Genomic DNA, 17,650 nt, shown 5'->3' with positions numbered 1-17,650 from the left:
AGTCCCCTCCATGGGGCAGTTGGAAGGCTCAGCTTGGCAGGGGGCTGGGCCAGCTCCTTTCAGCTCTGCTGTGAGCTGCAGAGGTTGGAGCAGGTGCTCCCTGGGGTCCCTTCCAGCCTGGCACTCTGGGATCTGTGATTCTTGTCTCTGACTCTCCCAGGCAGGTTTGTGCTCAGGTGCAGTGGCAGGGATGTTTCTGCCCCCCCCTTCCATGTGACTTTGGCAGGGCAGGCTGTGTGTGCACACAGAGCATCCCTTTGGGTCCACTGCCGTGGCTGGGCTGCTGAGCACAGAGGTGCACTCTGCAGAGGCTGCTCTGGGTGACAGGGTGAGCCCAGCTGGGTGGGCCAGGCTGGCAAGGAGCTGCACATCATCCCAGCTCTGCTTCCTGGGGAGGGAGCTTCACTAAGCTCAGCCATTCACATCAGCATGCCTCAGCTCAGAGAGAGCACTGCAACAAGCAGGTGCCCAAGAAGCATCTGCATGCAGCTGTGCACAAGGGAGGGGAGGAGCTCTAGAGTTGAGGTCATGGCTCTTGTTCACAGGATCAAAGATCACAGGATGTTAGGGGTTGGTTATGTCCTCAGGAGATCATCCAGTCCAACCCCCTGCCAGAGCAGGAGCATAGAACCCAGCACAGGTCACACAGGAACACATCCAGACAGGGCTGGAAAGGCTCCAGAGCAGGAGACTCCACAACCTCTCTGGGCAGCCTGCTCCAGGGCTCCAGCACCCTCACAGTCAAGAAGTTCCTCCTCATGGTGAGGTGGAACCTCCTGTGCTGCAGCTTCCATCCATTGCCTCTTGTCCTATCCCAGGGTGCAACTGAGCAGAGCCTGTCCCTGTCCCCTCCCTCCTGACCCCCAGCCCTCATCTATTGGTAGACATTGATCAGATCCCTCTCAGCCTTCTCCTCTCAACACTCAACACCCCCAGGTCCCTCAGCCTCTCCTCCCCAGGCAGTGCTGCAGTCCCTTCAGCATCCTTGCAGCCCTCCCTTGGACTCTCCCCAGCAGATCCCTGTCCCTCCTGAGCTGGGGAGCCCAGACCTGGATGCAATATTCCAGGTGAGGCCTCCCCAGGGCAGAGCAGAGGGGGAGGAGAACCTCCCTGGCTCTGCTGGCCACACTCCTCTGCTGCACCCCAGGACCCCATTGGTCTTCTTGGCCCCCAGGGCACATTGCTGTCCCATGCAGAATTTGCCTTCCTCTGGCTGGCCTGGCAAAGCCCCTGGCAGAGCCCTGTGCCCCAGCACAGCTCAAACACCACGTCCTGCCCCATACCTGCCTCCTTCCTGGCAGGAGGGGAAAGCCTCTGGGTCGCTTGTTAGCCACCAGCACTCCCAGGTCCCTCTGCCCAGGGCTGCTCTCCAGCAGATCCCCTCCCAGCTGTGCTGCTGCAGTTTATTCTTCCTCCCCAGCTGCAGGACTCTGCACTTGTCCTTGTTGGACCTCATTTGGTTCCTCTGTGCCCAGCTCTCAGTCTCTCCAAGTCTCTGAATGGCCTCACAGCCTTCAGGCTTATCAGCCAAGCCTCCCAGGCTGCCATTGTCAGCAACCTTGTGAGCAGACTCTGTCCCCTCATCAATGTCACTGATGAAGATGTTGAACATTCTTTAAAACAGTGCTTCCAACAGGGACTGATTCCTCCCCAGCAGCAGTTCTGGGAAGGAAGTGCGCAGCTCTGCACTCACACAATGTCCCAGGTTAGCCCCAATGCTGCACTCCCACCTGGCATTTCAGTGCTGCTTCTTCCCCAGCCCTGTGTGGCATGAACAGATGGACTTGGAGAATGAGCCCTGTGTCCAGTTCTGGGCTCCTCAGGTTAGGAAAGAGGTTGAGAGGCTGGAAGGTGTCCAGAGAAGGGCAAGAAAGCTGGGGAGGGGTCTGGAGCACAGCCCTGTGAGGAGAGGCTGAGGGAGCTGGGGTTGCTTAGCCTGGAGAAGAGGAGGCTCAGGGGAGACCTTCTTGCTGTCTACAACTCCCCAAAGGGAGGTTGTAGCCAGGTGGGGGTTGGTCTCTTCTCCCAGGCAAGCAGCAGCAGAACAAGAGGACACAGTCTCAAGCTGTGCCAGGGGAGGTTTAGGCTGGATGCTAGGAAGAAGTTCTTCCCAGCAAGAGAGCTTGGCCAGTGGAATGTGCTGCCCAGGGAGGTGGTGGAGTCCCCATCCCTGGAGGTGTTCAAGAAGAGCCTGGATGAGGCACTTGGTTTAGCTGATCAGATGGTGTTGGGTGATAGGTTGGACTCAATGATCTCTGAGGTCTTTTCCAACCTGGTTAATTCTAATTCTATTCTATTCTATTCTATTCTATTCTATTCTATTCTATTCTATTCTATTCTATTCTATTCTATTCTATTCTATTCTATTCTATTCTATTCCATTCCATTCCATTCCATTCCATTCCATTCCATTCCATTCCATTCTAATGTGCTCCAGGATTCAGTTGCCATAGCAAGCTCCAGAGCTCCAGAGGAAAACACAGCCTGTGGCTGCTTCCCCTCAGAAATGCCAGAGGAGTAAGAAGCCCTACCCAGATGCAGGGTGGAAGGCCTGGGTTTCATGACCCATCTGCCTACCATGCGGGAGTCCTTGGGTGAGAGGTCAGCACCCAGTGAATGTTCTGTCAGCCTACAGATCAGTGACATCTCTCTGTGGCCCAGGGGATCTCCTCCAGGAGTCCTGAATTCTTTCAAAAGCAGTGCTGACTCAAAAGGAGCTCAGAGCTCCTCCAGGGCACCCAGGGGCATTGTTACCCCAGCACCAGGCATCCGTCTCACTGGTTGTCACTGGAGAGATGGAGCCTCTGGTCAGAATTGGGCATTGCTTGCCCCATCACAGAATCACAGAGCTGTCAGGGCTGGAAGGGACCTCAAGGCTCAGCCAGCCCCAACCCCCTGCCATGGGCAGGGACACCTCACACCACAGCAGGTTGCTCACAGCCACCTCCAGCCTGGCTGCAAACACCTCCAGGCAGGAGGCTTCCACCACCTCCCTGGGCAACCTGTGCCAGGCTCTCACCACCCTCATGGGGAACAACTTCTTCCTCACATCCAATCTCAATCTCCCCACTTCTAGTTTTGCTCCATCCCCCCCAGTCCTATCCCTCCCTCACACCCTCAGAAGTCCCTCCCCACCTTTCTTGGAGCACCCTGCAGATCCTGCAAGGCCACAATTAGGTCTCCTGGGAGCCTTCTCCTCTCCAGCCTGCACAACCCCAACTCTCTCAGGCTGTCTGCAGAGCAGAGCAGCTCCAGCCCTCTGCTCCTCCTCCTGGCCCTTCTCTGGACACCTTCCAGCACCTCCAGATCCTTCCTGGCACAGAGGCTCCAGAACTGGCCCCAGAGCTGCAGCTGTGGTCTCAGCAGAGTGGAGCAGAGGGGCAGAATCCCCTCCCTGGCCCTGCTGGCCACACTTCTCTTGCTGCAGCCCAGGCTCTGCTTGGCTCTCTGGGCTGCAAGTGCTCCCTGCTGGCTCCTGCTGAGCTTCTCCTCCCCCAGCACCCCCAAGGCCTTTTCCTCAGGGCTGCTCTCCAGCCAGTCCCTGCCCAGCCTGTATCAGTGTTTGGGATTGCCCTGCCCCAGCTGCAGGACCTTGCCCTTGGTGTGGTTGAGCCTCATGAGATTGTCCTGGGCCCAGCTCTGCAGCCTGTCCAGGTCCCTCTGGATGGATCCTTCCCTCCAGCTGTCTGCTGCACCACACAGCTTGGTGTCAGCAGCAAACTTCCATCACAGGGAAGTGGCAGGCATGCAAGTCCTCCACCTTCCTCTCTTGAAACAGAAGGTTGGAGGACACTTTGGAGCCACTGAGCATCCTCTCAGCAGGAGAGAGATGCCAGCTGGGCTCTTCCCTGGGGAGGCAAGTCTATCTGGGCAGCTCACTGCTGGTCCAAGTGATTCATCCATGGCGTGCCACAGGCACACCAGTGCCCTCTGTTAGGAAGGACAGCATCACTGTCAGCCCCAAGAGAGCCACCTGAAATGGGAGTGCCCACCTCAGAACAGCACTCAGCTCCCTAAGAAAGTGGCATCTGAGAAACTTCTCTTTCCTCTATCATTCCCTTGCTGACTGTAGGGGCAGCTCAGGATGCACAAGGAACACATCTCAGGGACGTGGCCCTCTAAAGTTCAGCTCATGTGGCACCCAGAGCCAAACCTTCAGAACCAACAAAAGCCACAGAGCTCAATTCTGAAGTCACTGAGTGCTCCAAGGGGCAGTGCTGAGATGCATTCATCGATGATGTGGATGAAAGGAAGGAGCATGTCCTCTGCTGTGCCCTGGTGAGGCCCCACCTGCAGTACTGGGTCCAGTTCTGGACATCCCAGCTCAAGAAGGACAAAGAACTGCTGAAGGGAGCCCAGCAGAGAGCCACTGAGATGCTGAGGGCACTGGAACAGCTCTCACATGGGAGGAGAGGCTGAGAGCTGGGGGTGGTTAGCCTGGAGAAGAGGAGGCTGAGGGGGATCTGATCAGTGCTTACAAATATCTGAGGGGTGGGGGTCAGGAGGATGAGGCCAGACTCTTGTCATTGTCCAGTGACAGGACAAGAGGCAATGGGCATAGAGAGGACAAGAGGCAATGAACATAGAGTTGAGCATAAGAAGGTCCATTTAAACCTGAGAAGGAACTTCTTTGCCACTGGCAAAGCTCTGGAGCAGGCTGCCCAGGGAGGTAGTGGAGTCTCCATCTCTGGAGACTTTCAAGGTCTGCTTGGATAATTTCCTGTCTGAGCTGCTTTAGGTGATCCTGCTGTGGCAGAGGGCTTGCACTCAATGATGTCCAGCGGTGCCTTCCAACCCCTGCCATGCTGTGATTCAGTGAGAGGAACACAAACCTGAGTCCATAGCTTCCTCCAAAAAGAGGATTAGTTCCTCTCTCTGATCCATGGGGCAGCAATGTGCCCTGGGGGCCAAGAAGGCCAAGGGGGTCCTGGGGTGCAGCAGAGGAGTGTGGGCAGCAGAGCCAGGGAGGTTCTCCTCCCCCTCTGCTCTGCCCTGGGGAGATCTCACCTGGAGTACTGCATCCAGGTCTGGGCTCCCCAGCTCAGGAGGGACAGGGATCTGCTGGAGGGAGTCCAAGGGAGGGCTGCAAGGATGCTGAAGGGACTGCAGCACTGCCTGGGGAGGAGAGGCTGAGAGCCCTGGGGGTGTTTAGTGTTGAGAGGAGAAGACTGAGAGGGGATCTGATCAATGGCTATCAATACAAGGTGGCTCAGTTGGTAGCGCATCAGACCCTTCATGGGAAGGTTGTGAGCTCAAGCCTGCAGTGGGCAGCAGTGTCCTCCCTACTCCAGTCATGAGGTCTGTGGTGACAGGTTGGACTCGATGATCTTTGAGGTCTCTTCCAACCTTAGTGATACTGAATACCTGAGGGCTGGGGGTCAGGAGGCAGGGGACAGGGACAGGCTCTGCTCAGTTGTGCCCTAGGATAGGACAAGGAGCAATGGATGGAAACTCCAGCACAGGAGGTTCCACCTCAACTTCTTGACTGTGAGGGTCCCAGAGCCCTGGAGCAGGCTGCCCAGAGAGGTTGTGGAGTCTCCTTCTCTGGAGCCTTTCCAGCCCTGTCTGGATGTGTTCCTCTGTGACCTGTGCTGGATTCTATGGTCCTGCTCTGGCAGGGGGGTTGGACTGGATGATCTCCTGGGGTCCCATCCAACCCCTGACATCCTGTGACCTGTGATCAATCATTATTCATTTCAATTCAGTTATTTTTCCAATCAAATCCTCAAGCTTTTGATAAAATCTCAGGGGACACTGCAGCTTTTGTGACAGTTTGGGGTGGTTGGCAAATCATCTGGCAGGCATAACTGGCAGGGAATGAAGTCACTGCAAGGCTTTGTGAGGCAGGCCCCCAGCGCTATCTCGCAGCAGCCATATGTTGTGCTGCGAGGATCTATCTGTTACCCAACCCTTACATAAGCTGTTGATGGAATTATCATCACAGGACATGAACACTTGTAGCACGGTTGAGTGGATTGAAATAAAGTGAGGAAGGAATAACTGAAGGAGCTCTAGGCTGAGGTGGGACCTGGCAGCTTGCCCTCCCCGAGCTGCAGCCGCAGGACGGAGCGTGCAGACCTGCAGTCAGCTGCACAGCAGCCGCCGCGCCGGGCACGCCAGGGGACAGAGCTGGGCTTGGGCTGCAGGCAGGGGGGGGAAGCAAATACCTGCACCTTCCCTCCTGCAGGGCAGAGGGGAGGGCTGGGGAAAGGCTGAAGAGAAGGGTTGGGAGGGGGCTGAAAGGAAAGGTTGGGAGGGGGCTGAAGGGAACGGTTGGGAGGGGGCTGAAGGGAAAGGTTGGGAGGGGGCTGAAGGGAAAGGTTGGGAGGGGGCTGAATGGAAAGGTTGGGAGGGGGCTGAAAGGAAAGGCTGGGAGGGGGCTGAAGGGAAAGGTTGGGAGGGGGCTGAAGGGAAAGGTTGGGAGGGGGCTGAATGGAACGGTTGGGAGGGGGCTGAAGCGAAGGGTTGGGGAAGGGGTTGAGAGGAAGGATTGGGGAAAGGGTTGAAGGAAAGGGTTGGGGAAGACGTTGAAGGGAAAGGGTTGGAGAAAGGACTGGGAGGGGTTTGAAGGGGAAGGGTTGGGGAAGGGGTTGAAGGGAAAGTTTGGGGAGGGTGTAGAAGGAAAGGATTGGGAATGGGGCCGAGGGAAGGGCTGGGGTTGCTTCAGGGAACTCGTGCAACGTGTCCCAAGCACACCTGACGCTGCGCAGGCCACCGGTGGCAGGCGGGGCACACGCCTTCGGCTGCCGGGCACATCCCCGGGGGCTGCCCGGCCACACCTCCGCCCTCCCGGAGCCGCGGCCAGCCCCGGGGCTCTGGCACCCGGGAAATACAAACGAGGCAGCGCCGGAGCCGCTTGCGAGGGCCCAGCTGCAGCCCGGGGCCCCTCCAGCAGCCGCGGCGATCCGGGCCGCAGCCCCCGAGCAGGGTGCAGCCGGTGCCAGGCTCCGAGAGCCATGTGCCGCGTACTACGGGCACAGACTCCACCTTCCCCGGCTCCCGCCCGCCCCCACGCATCCAGGAAGGGAAAAGGAGGAGGAGGAGGAGGAGGGAAGAGGGAGGAGGAGGAGGAGGAGGAGGGGGGAAGGGGGTGAAAGGGGAGGAAAAAAAAAGAAAAGAAGAAGAGCGAGAGAGGTTGAAAGGAGGGAGCTCGCCGAGACCCACCCTTCTCCCTTCTCCCTCCTCCTCCTCCTCCTCCTGCTGCCGCTGCGGGCTCTGGCCGGGCTTTTGTTTTCCTGCAGCTCCCCGCTGCCCACACGTGATTGCTGTGTTTTCGCGCATCGGCGGCGCGGCTGCACCTATAAATAGGGAGCGGGCGGGCGGCGGCGGCCCGGGGCACCCCCGTAGCACCCCCATGCAGCCCGGCCGCCCGACGGAACCCATGCCCCGCCGCCCGCCCGCCTAAAGGGCAGGCAGCGCCAGGCAGCGCCCGGGCAAGCCGGGAGGGGACAAGGCGGCGGGCGGGGGGCGGGGGGGTGCGAGCCGGCCGACAATGGCGGCGGCCGCCACGGCCGCCAGCCCCGGCAGTCCCGCCGCCGCTGCCCTGCCGCAGCCGGAGCCCTGCCCCAGGAAGGGGCCGGCGCCGGGCCCGCCGCAGCCGCCGCCGGCGCGCAGCGATCCCCGGCGCAGGCAGGCCGCGCTCTCCTTCCTCACCAGCATCTCCCTCGACGGGCGGCCCCTGCCGCCGGGCAACGACGGCCCCGCCGCCAGGCCCCGCCAGGCCCCGCCGCCGCCGCGGCTGGGCAGCCCCCCGGCGGCGCCCGCCGAGCCCCCCCGGGCCCAGGAGGAGGAGGAAGAGGAGGAGGAGGAGGACGCTTTCGCCGCGGTGCAGGTGCCGGCCGCCGCCTTCCTGGGCTCGGCGGCGGCGGGCAGCCGCGGTCGCCTCAACTCCTTCACGGCCGGGGTGCTGCCGGCGGCTTTCGGCCGCACCAGCCCCCAGGGCACCGCCGTGGTCGGCGGAGAGCTGGGGCAGCCCTGCTCCGCCGCCGCCTTCGAGCTGCAGCGCTCCCGGTAAGCCTGCGCGGCGGGGCGGGGGAGCGCGGGGCGCGGAGGTGATGCGCGCTGGGACGGCTGCGCCGCTCGGCGGGCAGCCGTGGGCAGGCCCCGGCGGCCGCGGGCTGGGAGCGCCGCGGGCTGGGACAGCCGGGGGCGCGGAGCCGCCCTCCGCCAGGCGGCCGTCCTGGGCGAGGGCGCAGCCGTGGCGGCGGGGCTGCCGGCGTTCCCGGGGCGGCAGCGGCTGGAAGCTTGGCTCTGCCGATCCGGGCAGGCTGCACTGCCGCCGTCCCCCGCGCCGCTGTCCCCCGGAGCGGCTGTCACCGCTTGCCGTGCCGCGCTGGCGGGCTGCGAGGCGGCAGGCAGGGAGCCAGCCCCGAGCCGAGCGCTCTCTAGCCCACAAAGGGCAGGGGAATCTTTGCGCCCGTGCCCACCCGTGCGGTGTCGGCACAGCGTCCCTCTGTGCCCCTAAGGATTCACTTCCATCCACAAGCACAAACGCTCCGTGTGCCTCGGTGCTGCTCCTTGCCTCCAGCTCCTCGTTTGCCTGTTAATAGGTTCATCTCAAAAGAGTAATCTCGGCAGCTTGAGGAGCTGAGACTTTTGGCTGCAGAAGGTGCAGGCATGTGAAAATATGCGAGTGCGTGCGGGTTAATTTCTCGGCGGGTGCGGAATCATCTTCTTTCCCTTCTTCCCCAACGTAACTGAGCTGTCACGGGCTGGGGCTGGGGGAAGTGGCCGGGCAGAAGCCGGAGGAAATGTCTGCTCTCCCCGAGCCCTCGCTGCTCGCCACTCCCACATTCCCCATTTGCCACACTCCCTTCGTGCTTCTCCCTCGGACAAGTAGGTAGCCTTTGAGTCCCGTGCTGTTGCGAGGGTTTGTAAGGGTAATTGGGCATGGAGCAGTGTAGAAGAAGTCCCTTTCAAAACCCCCTGGCTTGGGGAAACTGGAGGTACTCCGGGAGAAAGTTGTCTGAGCTGCGTGCCCTGTTGTTGTTTGGGGTTTGATTCTTCCATCTGGATTCTGTTGGTGGCTTTTTTGGAGCCCCTTTTCAGGTGCTGTGCTAGGAGCCCCACGTTCCCAAGTCCAGTGCCAGCTGGTGGGTTACAGAGTGGTAGGGGTGGAAAGAGATCTCTGAAGATCCTCTGGTCCTGGCACCCTCCCTCTCCCAGTCTGGCTCTCTCAGTTTCCTGCAGTGCCAACCCTCTCGTTGTGCCATGGATCACCAGCACAGCAACAAGACACACGGAGGCTTCTTGTGCATTTTAGGCTGTGCCGTGGCTCTGCAGGCTGCTGCCTGTGGTTTTGCAGGTGAAGACTTCACACCATGGTCTGGGAGTCTCTTGAACTTTTTGCTTGGTGGTGGTGATGCACTTGGCAGGATCCTCTTAGTCTTCAAGAGGCTGGGGACTCCTTGGCCTCCCAGTGAGTGAGTTATTTATGCAGTATTATTGTGGCCTTCCAGGATCTGCAGGGGGCTCCAAGAAAGCTGGGGAGGGACTTCTGAGGCTGTCAGGGAGTGATAGGACTGGGGGGGATGGAGCAAAAGTAGAAATGGGGAGATTGAGATTGGCTGTGAGGAAGAAGTTGTTGCCCATGAGGGTGGTGAGAGCCTGGCCCAGGTTGCCCAGGGAGGTGGTGGAAGCCTCCTGCCTGGAGGTGTTTGCAGCCAGGCTGGATGTGGCTGTGAGCAACCTGCTGTGGTGTGAGGTGTCCCTGCCCATGGCAGGGGGGTGGAACTGGCTGAGCCTTGAGATCCCTTCCAGCCCTAACAGCTCTGTGATTCCTACACTACCAAAACCCCTCCTTGTTTTCCCTTGCTTGCACACCTTGGTCCTGTGCTTAGTCCTGGATGCTGAAGATCTCACCTGTGTCACTGCTTCCTCTGTCATCCCTTGCCCCTACTCGCCACTCCCTGAGTTTTTCCTGCCACAAGCAATACTTCTTGTCTCTTGCTACGTGAGAGCTCTGTGGAGTTTCAGAGGGAGCAGTAATTACTGGCTTTGTTTAAAACCTAGAAATCCAGCGTCCTGCAAGCTCTGCTGTGCTGCTGGCACCCAGACAGCCTGGCTGCACAGCCTGAGTCCATGGCGAGGGAAATCAACTCATGCACCCTGGTCAGGCTGCTCCTCCAGTCCTCTAACAGCCCTGCTTTGTGCTGGGTGCTTTCTCCTGATGGAAGACATCAGACAAGGTTTTCTCACTTGCTTTTTTGTCTTCTTGAGAGCTCAGTTCAGCTGTGGCTCAGTACTCCACTGCCCCACCAAGTGTGAAGCTGTCTCCTGGCCTTTGCTCACGGCTGGTGCTGGTGCTGGAGAGGTCTGGGTTATGCCCTGGGCTTCGCTGGCTGCCCCGGGCAGACTTTGGCCTGCCTGCCACAGATCTGTTTCTGTCCTCTTAAGGTAGCTATTGATAAACATTGGGAACAGACAGCTGCAGGCCACAGTGCTTGCTCCTCCCTTCCCTCAGTGAAAAGACATGGTAGGGGCTCCCGTTGCTGGGTTCATCTCTTGCCTTCACAGAAGGTAAATGGAGGCATGCACTGGGCTGGTGCAAGCCCAGGGATGAGGGTTTGAGCAGACCTGCTGGAGAGGAAGGAGCCAAATGACCAAGAACATGGAAGTTTTGAAGGCCAGGCTGGATGTAGCTGTGAGCAGCCTGCTGTAGTGTGAGGTGTCCCTGCCCATGGCAGGGTTGACAATCAGGTTGACAATCCTGTGATTCTATGTCCTTGGTGCAGTGGGGTGGGAGGCACAGTAACTGCCCAGAGTCAAGCAATAGCTGGCCTGAAGGAGGATGTGGAGAAACAGAGAGGTAAATCAGAGATGGTTTTGGTAGCTGTCATAGAATCACAGAACTGTCAGGGCTGGAAGGGACCTCAAGGCTCAGCCAGCCCCAACCCCCTGCCATGGGCAGGGACACCTCACACCACAGCAGGTTGCTCACAGCCACCTCCAGCCTGGCTGCAAACACCTCCAGGCAGGAGGCTTCCACCACCTCCCTGGGCAACCTGTGCCAGGCTCTCACCACCCTCATGGGCAACAACTTCTTCCTCACAGCCAATCTCAATCTCCCCACTTCTAGTTTTGCTCCATCCCCCCCAGTCCTATCCCTCCCTGACACCCTCAAAAGTCCCTCCCCAGCTTTCTTGGAGCCCCCTGCAGATCCTGGGAGGCCACAATGAGGTCTCCTGGGAGCCTTCTCCTCTCCAGCCTGCACAACCCCAACTCTCTCAGGCTGTCTTCAGAGCAGAGCAGCTCCAGCCCTTACACTACAGCAGGTCCCTCAGAGCCAACCTTCTGCTCTCCTTGCATCAGGCTTGAGATTGAGCTGGGTGTAGCCTTTGACAGCCTGCAGCCCTCTGTGCTGGGACACCTGAGCTCTTGTAACCAGAAACCATTTCCTATGACAGTGTCAGGCAGGACAGGCTGCCTTGTGGGGCTGCTTTCATTTAGTGCTCAGGGAGGAAAACACTGTGGTGCACATGTAATCAGAGTTCCCTGGCTTTTCTGTTTGTGTTAGCAGTTGGGAGAGTTGTGTGCTGGTTTATGTTTAACAAGGTTATCATTAATGTGGTTTGGGTTTGTGCTCCCTGTGTGTTCACCAGAAACAAGCGGTGCAAAGAGAGGGAGAAACCCAGGCAAGGGGCTGGAGCTGGGAGCTGTGGGGAAGCTGCTGTGTAATTACATGTTTATGGAAAAAATCCCTCTTCTTCAGATGTCAGCTTGTTGATGCCAGAGGCTCCTGTCTAGTGCAAAAGGAATTTGTCTCAGTTTAGTGGTGGCTGAGGAGCAGTGGTCAGGCTCTGCCAGGTCTTCCTTCGTGTCCAAAGCTTTGCCTTAAATTAGCTCGGTGCAGCAGAGTAGGATGAGCTTAAAATCAGTGCAGTGCCTGCAGGTGACACAGTCCTCAGTGCTTGGAATCATAGAACAGCTCTGGTTGGAAGCACCTCAGAGATCATCTGTTCCATCCCCCCCTGCCCTGGGCAGGGACACCTCTAAGCTGGACTTGGTTGCTCAAGGTGTCATCCAGCCTGACCTTGATGAGACTGTGACCAGCAGTGTTCTGCAGGGGCTGGTGGTTAGAGCTGGGAGGGCATCACAGAATCATACATTCATGAATGGGTTGGAAGGAGCCTTAAAGATCTCATCTAGGTCAAATCCCCTGCCATGGGCAAGGACACCTCCCACCAGCACAGCTTGCTCAAGGCCTCATCCGGCCTGGCCTCGAACACCTCCAGGGAGGAGGCAGCCACAGCCTCCCTGGGCAACCTGTGCCAGAGCCTCACCACCCTCACACTGAGGAACTTCTTCCTCAGCTCCACTCTAATGCTGCCCTGCCCCAGCTTCAAACCATTCCCCCTCATCCTGTCTCCAGCCACCCTCAGGGGAAGTTCCTCTGCGGCCTGCCTTCAGGCATTGCAAGGCAGCTCTGAGGTCCCCCTGGAGTCTTCTCTTCTCCAGGCTGAGCAGCCCTGCTGTTATGTGTGGCTGGATTCCTTGTTGCCATAGTTTTCTGGGGAAGATGATTCCTGTTTCCATGTCTGAGGTTTCCTGGTGCAGTGTGCTGGGTGGCTGCCCCTCAGTGCAGGCTTCCTCCTGCTGCCTTTTCTCTGGCTTGGTTGGGGTTTGTTTCTTGCTAAGGAAGCAAATCACTGATTGGATTTGGAGTCTAAACATTGCTTACAGTTGCATTTTGTCTGTGTTGCTGTGTCAGACTTGAAGGCAGATGGGCAGGAGGATTCCTTCTGGGAGCAGCTGGTGCTGGGAAGGAAGCAGAGAGAGGAATATCTGCTGAATAATTACCTGGGGGGGGGGAGGCAAACTCAGAAGGACGTGGAGGTTAGTGTGGCCCAAAGAGATTTGTCTTGGGTGTTTATTGACCTCCAAGTCACATCTAATTTCCTGAGTGATTCTGGAATGGATGTATGATTAGTAAAGCTTGTGAAGATTCAATCTGCTTCTCCCCATTAGAAAACGCAGAGCTGCCACAGCCTCAGTATGCATCTGAGGAGGAGCAGAGGGCTGGAGCTGCTCTGCTCTGGAGACAGCCTGAGAGAGTTGGGGTTGTGCAGGCTGGAGAGGAGAAGGCTCCCAGGAGACCTCATTGTGGCCTTCCAGGATCTGCAGGGGGCTGCAAGAAAGCTGGGGAGGGACTTTTGAGGGTGTCAGGGAGGGATGGGGGGCGGGGGGGGGATGAAGCAAAACTAGAAGTGGGGAGATTGAGATTGGCTGTGAGGAAGAAGTTGTTGCCCATGAGGGTGGTGAGAGCCTGGCACAGGTTGCCCAGGGAGGTGGTGGAAGCCTCCTGCCTGGAGGTGTTTGCAGCCAGGCTGGATGTGGCTGTGAGCAACCTGCTGTGGTGTGAGGTGTCCCTGCCCATGGCAGGGGATTGGGACTGGCTGAGCCTTGAGCTCCCTTCCAGCCCTGACAGCTCTGTGATGCTATGATTCTGGAGAGACACAGCTAAGGGGGATACTGGAATTCTTAGTTTGCCAGGCTTTTGTACTGCTCACAAAGTGCAGTGGGTTGTTAGTGGTGGAGGAAGCCTCCAGGGTGTTGTTGAGGAGCTGAGTCCCACTGGTTAGTTCCATGGTGGATGGCTGAGGGGTCAGAGCCTGGCCCTCCACAGCCTCGGGTGGGCAGGCAGGGCAGGCTCAGCCCACCACAGAAGATTCTTCCAACAGTTAGAGATGAAAGAGTCATCTCTCAGAAGCAAGTGTCTTACAGGCAGAGCCCTGAATGAGCAGCAGAACAAAGAGCTGGGGGCACCTTCCACCCTGTGGGGTCATCCCGGCATCAGGAGCTGCCTTGTGAGCTGCTGGGAGTGCTTGGGACCTTTTGTGTGGGCTGGGGACTCTGCTATTCACTGAGCCTAAAGCCCTCCAGGCAGCCCGAGGTTCGGAGTGATGTGTACAAGAGCAGCATGAAAGCAGCGATTTAATGGTCTGAGGAGTGAATGGAAGGGCACAGGCTGGGCTGAGGCTTTGCAGCCAGGGGGGACCTTGTACACCCCTGATGGGTGCACAGGGGGATGCTCACTGACTCCAGCTGTCACTTCAGGAGGCTAGGTGGCCTTCCTGTGCCACCTCAGAGAGGGGACAATGCCAGAGCAGTGTTCAGGCTCAGTGCTCAGGCTGTTGCACCAGCATCCTGCCTCACCCCTTGGGGCATTTTCAGTGCTGCAGACCCTGTGTGAGTCCTTTGCTCCTCAGGAAAGGGCTTTCAGTCTCCGTGCACACAGCTCTGTGTAAGCTCCTCCAGGAGCCCTGTGAGGCACAGGGAGTGCACCCATGTCCTTCAGCATGAGCTTTCTGAGCTGTGCACATGCCAGGCATGGCTAAGCCCCACGCCCATAGAATCACAGCATTGGTAGAGCTGGAAGGGAGCTCAAGGCTCAGCCAGTCCCAGCCCCCCTGCCATGGGCAGGGACACCTCACACCACAGCAGGTTGCTCACAGCCACATCCAGCCTGGCTGCAAACACCTCCAGGCAGGAGGCTTCCACCACCTTCCTGGGCAGCCTCTGCCAGGCTCTCACCACCCTCATGGGCAACAACTTCTTCCTCACAGCCAATCTCAATTTCCCCACTTCTAGTTTTGCTCCATCCCCCCCAGTCCTATCACTCCCTGACATCCTCAGAAGTCCCTCCCCAGCTCTCCCGTAGCCCCTTCAGATCCTGGAAGGCCACAATTAGGTTTCCTTGGACCTTTCTCCTCTCCAGCCTGCACAACCCCAACTCTCTCAGGCTGTCTCCAGAGCAGAGCAGCTCCAGCCCTCTGCTCCTCCTCCTGGCCCTTCTCTGGACACCTTCCAGCTCCTGCAGATGCTTTTTCCAATAGACCTGGGGATAGATCCAGTTCCAACAGACCTGGGGACAGACCATGCTGGCCAGCATCCATCACAGTGGTCTCTGCTGGCCTTTGCCCTTGCCCAGGGCCCAGGTTTGAGCCTCTGTTGCTTCCTTGTGGAAACATAGTCATCTTCCAGGTGATAGCTGAAGTAGAACAATGGTTCAGAAGTCAGTACAGTGATGGAAGTGTTTCAGGCCAGGCTGGATGAGGCCTTGAGCAACCTGGGCTGGTGGGAGGTGTCCCTGCCCAAGGCAGGGGTTTGGAACTGGATGATCCTTGTGGTCCCTTCCAACCCAACCCATTCTATGAATCTCTGAAGGCAAATGAACTCTCCCAACTCACAGCTGAGTTAGGTGACCTCAGCAGTGTGCTGGAATTCCCTGAGTTTGTTCCTGAAGCAGCAATTCTCTGCACTTCTGTGACCAGAGCTGGGGAGAGCCACATTCAAGCACTCTTCAATACTGGCAGGGCTGCAGTCTCCATCTCTGCTGAGGCCTCTCCCTTGGGATGCTGGCAGTGCCCCTGGCCAGGACTTGAGGGCTGGAGCTGGAGGAGAGCTGGGGCTGGGGCTGGAGGAGGGAGAGTGGAACTGGGGGAGAGCTGGGGCTGGAGGAGAGCTGGGGCTGGAGCTGGAGGAGGGAGAGTGGAACTGGGGGAGAGCTGGGGCTGGAGGAGAGCTGGGGCTGGAGCTGGAGGAGGGAGAGCTGAGGCTGGAAGAGAGCTGAGGCTGGAAGAGAGCTGGGGCTGGAGGAGAGTTGGGGCTGGAGGAGAGCTGGGGCTGAGGCTGGAGGAGGGAGAGTGGAACTGGGGGAGAGCTGGGGCTGGAGGAGAGTTGGGGCTGGAGGAAAGCTGGGGCTGAGGCTGGAGGAGGGAGAGTGGAACTGGGGGAGATCTGGGGCTGGAGGAGAGATGGAGCTGGAGGAGGGAGAGTGGAGCTGGGGGAGAGCTGGGGCTGGAGGAGAGATGGAGCTGGAGGAGGGAGAGTGGAGCTGGAGAAGACCTGGGGCTGGAGCTGGAGGAGGGAGAGTGGAACTGGAGGAGAGCTGGGGATGGAGCTGGAGGAGGGAGAGTGGAACTGGGGGAGAGCTGGGGCTGGAGCTGGAGGAGGGAGAGTGGAGCTGGAGGAGAGCTGGGGCTGGAGCTGGAGGAGGGAGAGTGGAGCTGGAGGAGAGCTGGGGCTGGAGCTGGAGAAGGAGAAGTGAGAGTGGAACTGTGGGAGAGCTGGGGCTGGAGCTGGAGGAGAGCTGGGGCTGGAGCTGTTGTTTTAGCACATTTTAAGGCCTTATTCTGGTGCTGAGTATACATCTCTGGCAGGTAGAAACTGTAATATTCATCAGACAAGGTGAAAAAACCCTCTGCTGTCAGTTCTGAAGAGGAGCTGGGACAGAATGTGGCACTCAGGACTGCTGGGGAATGAAGTTGATCAGGCAGGGAGCTGCCTCACAGAGCTCAGCAGGTTTGGAGCGAGGCGCCCGGGCACACGGCAGAAGCTGTTTGTCTTGGCTGCCTTTGCTGCCCACCAGCTCAAAGCTTCCTGGGTCCAGCCCTGCCCCAGGAAGTCCTGTGGTTAGGGTGCTGAGGTGTTGAGCTGGTGCTGAGGGACCCCTCAGGAGAGTGGAGGAGCAGCAGTGTCAGCAGGTCTGTGTCTGTGGGCACTGCTGTGCTGTTGCTCAGGTTTGCCTCTCGCCCGGCACCAGCAAAGCTCCTGAGCAGGCAGCCAGCCCAGCCCTGTGCCCCAGCAACCTGCTGCACAGCCTGGGGATGAGAGTGCTGCTGCAAGAGCCTGGAGAGCACAGAATCATGGGATGGGCTGGGCTGGAAGGGACCCAGCCCCCTGCCATGGGCAGGGACACCTCCCACCAGCACAGCTTGCTCAAGGTCTCATCCAGCCTGGCCTGGAACACCTCCAGGCAGGAGGCAGCCACAGCCTCCCTGGGCAGCCTGTGCCAGTGTCTCACCACCCTCACTGCAAACAATTTCTTCCCAATCCAGCCTAAATATGCCCTCTCCCAGCTCAAAGCCATCATCCCTCATCCTGGCACTCCCAGTCCTTCTCTAAAGTCCCTCCCCAGCTCTCCTGGAGCCCTTCAGGTACTGGAAGGCTGCTCTGAGGTCTCCCCAGAGCCTTCTCTTCTCCAGGCTGAACAGCCCCAACTCTCCCAGCCTGTCCCCACAGGGGAGGTTCTGCAGCCTCTGATCATCTCTGTGGCCTCCTCTGGAGCCTCTCCAGCAGCTCCAGGTCCTTCTTGTGCTGGGGGCCCCAGAGCTGGAGGTAGTGCTGCAGGTGGGGGCTGAGCAGAGCAGAGCAGAGGGGCAGAATCCCCTCCCTGTGCTGCTGCTCTCCCTGCTCTGGCTGCAGCTCAGCACTCAGCTGGCTCTGGGCTGCCAGGGACCAGTGCTGGCTCCTGGGGAGTTTGTCACCAGCTGGCACCCCCAAGGCCTCCTCCTCCAGCTTGCTCTTGAGCCATTCTCCACTCAGCCTGGAACTGTGCTTGGGATTGCCCCAGCCCAGGTTCAGGACCTTGCCCTTGGCCTTGTTGCCCTTCATGAGGTTGGCCTGGGCTCACCTCTGCAGCCTTTTGAAATCCCTCTGGATGGATTCCTTCCCTGCAGCATGTCAAATGATGAGGATCAGTAGCCTCCAGCCCTGAGGCCCATCACAGAAGCACAGTTTGATGCTAGGCAGATGAGATAATGACAGACCACAGCTGACTGGCAGCTCTTGGCTAGGAAGGATGCTTTAGCCTGGAGTGATCATGACTTGGGGAACTCTTCTGCTGGGGGATGTCTTAGCTTGCAAAGGC

General features: G+C 58.7%; 1 protein-coding gene across 1 annotated transcript in view; it reads left to right on the top strand.

The window, feature by feature from the left end:
* The first annotated feature begins 7,066 nt into the window (after positions 1 to 7,066).
* CABLES1 (Cdk5 and Abl enzyme substrate 1) overlaps positions 7,067 to 17,650 on the top strand; it is a 123,544-nt gene continuing 112,960 nt past the window's right edge. The window contains exon 1 of the mRNA XM_068165464.1: positions 7,067 to 8,010. Within this exon, the coding sequence (XP_068021565.1) occupies positions 7,493 to 8,010 (518 nt within the window). The 5' untranslated portion in view covers positions 7,067 to 7,492. The remainder of the gene's footprint in view (positions 8,011 to 17,650) is intronic.

The sequence above is a fragment of the Melanerpes formicivorus genome, unplaced genomic scaffold (assembly GCF_026170545.1).
Source record: "Melanerpes formicivorus ecotype bairdi unplaced genomic scaffold, bMelFor1.0.p_v2 SCAF_89, whole genome shotgun sequence".
NCBI lineage: Eukaryota > Metazoa > Chordata > Aves > Piciformes > Picidae > Melanerpes > Melanerpes formicivorus.
The sequence above is the reverse complement of the archived record's forward strand: the minus strand, read 5'-3'. Positions and strand labels throughout refer to the sequence as shown.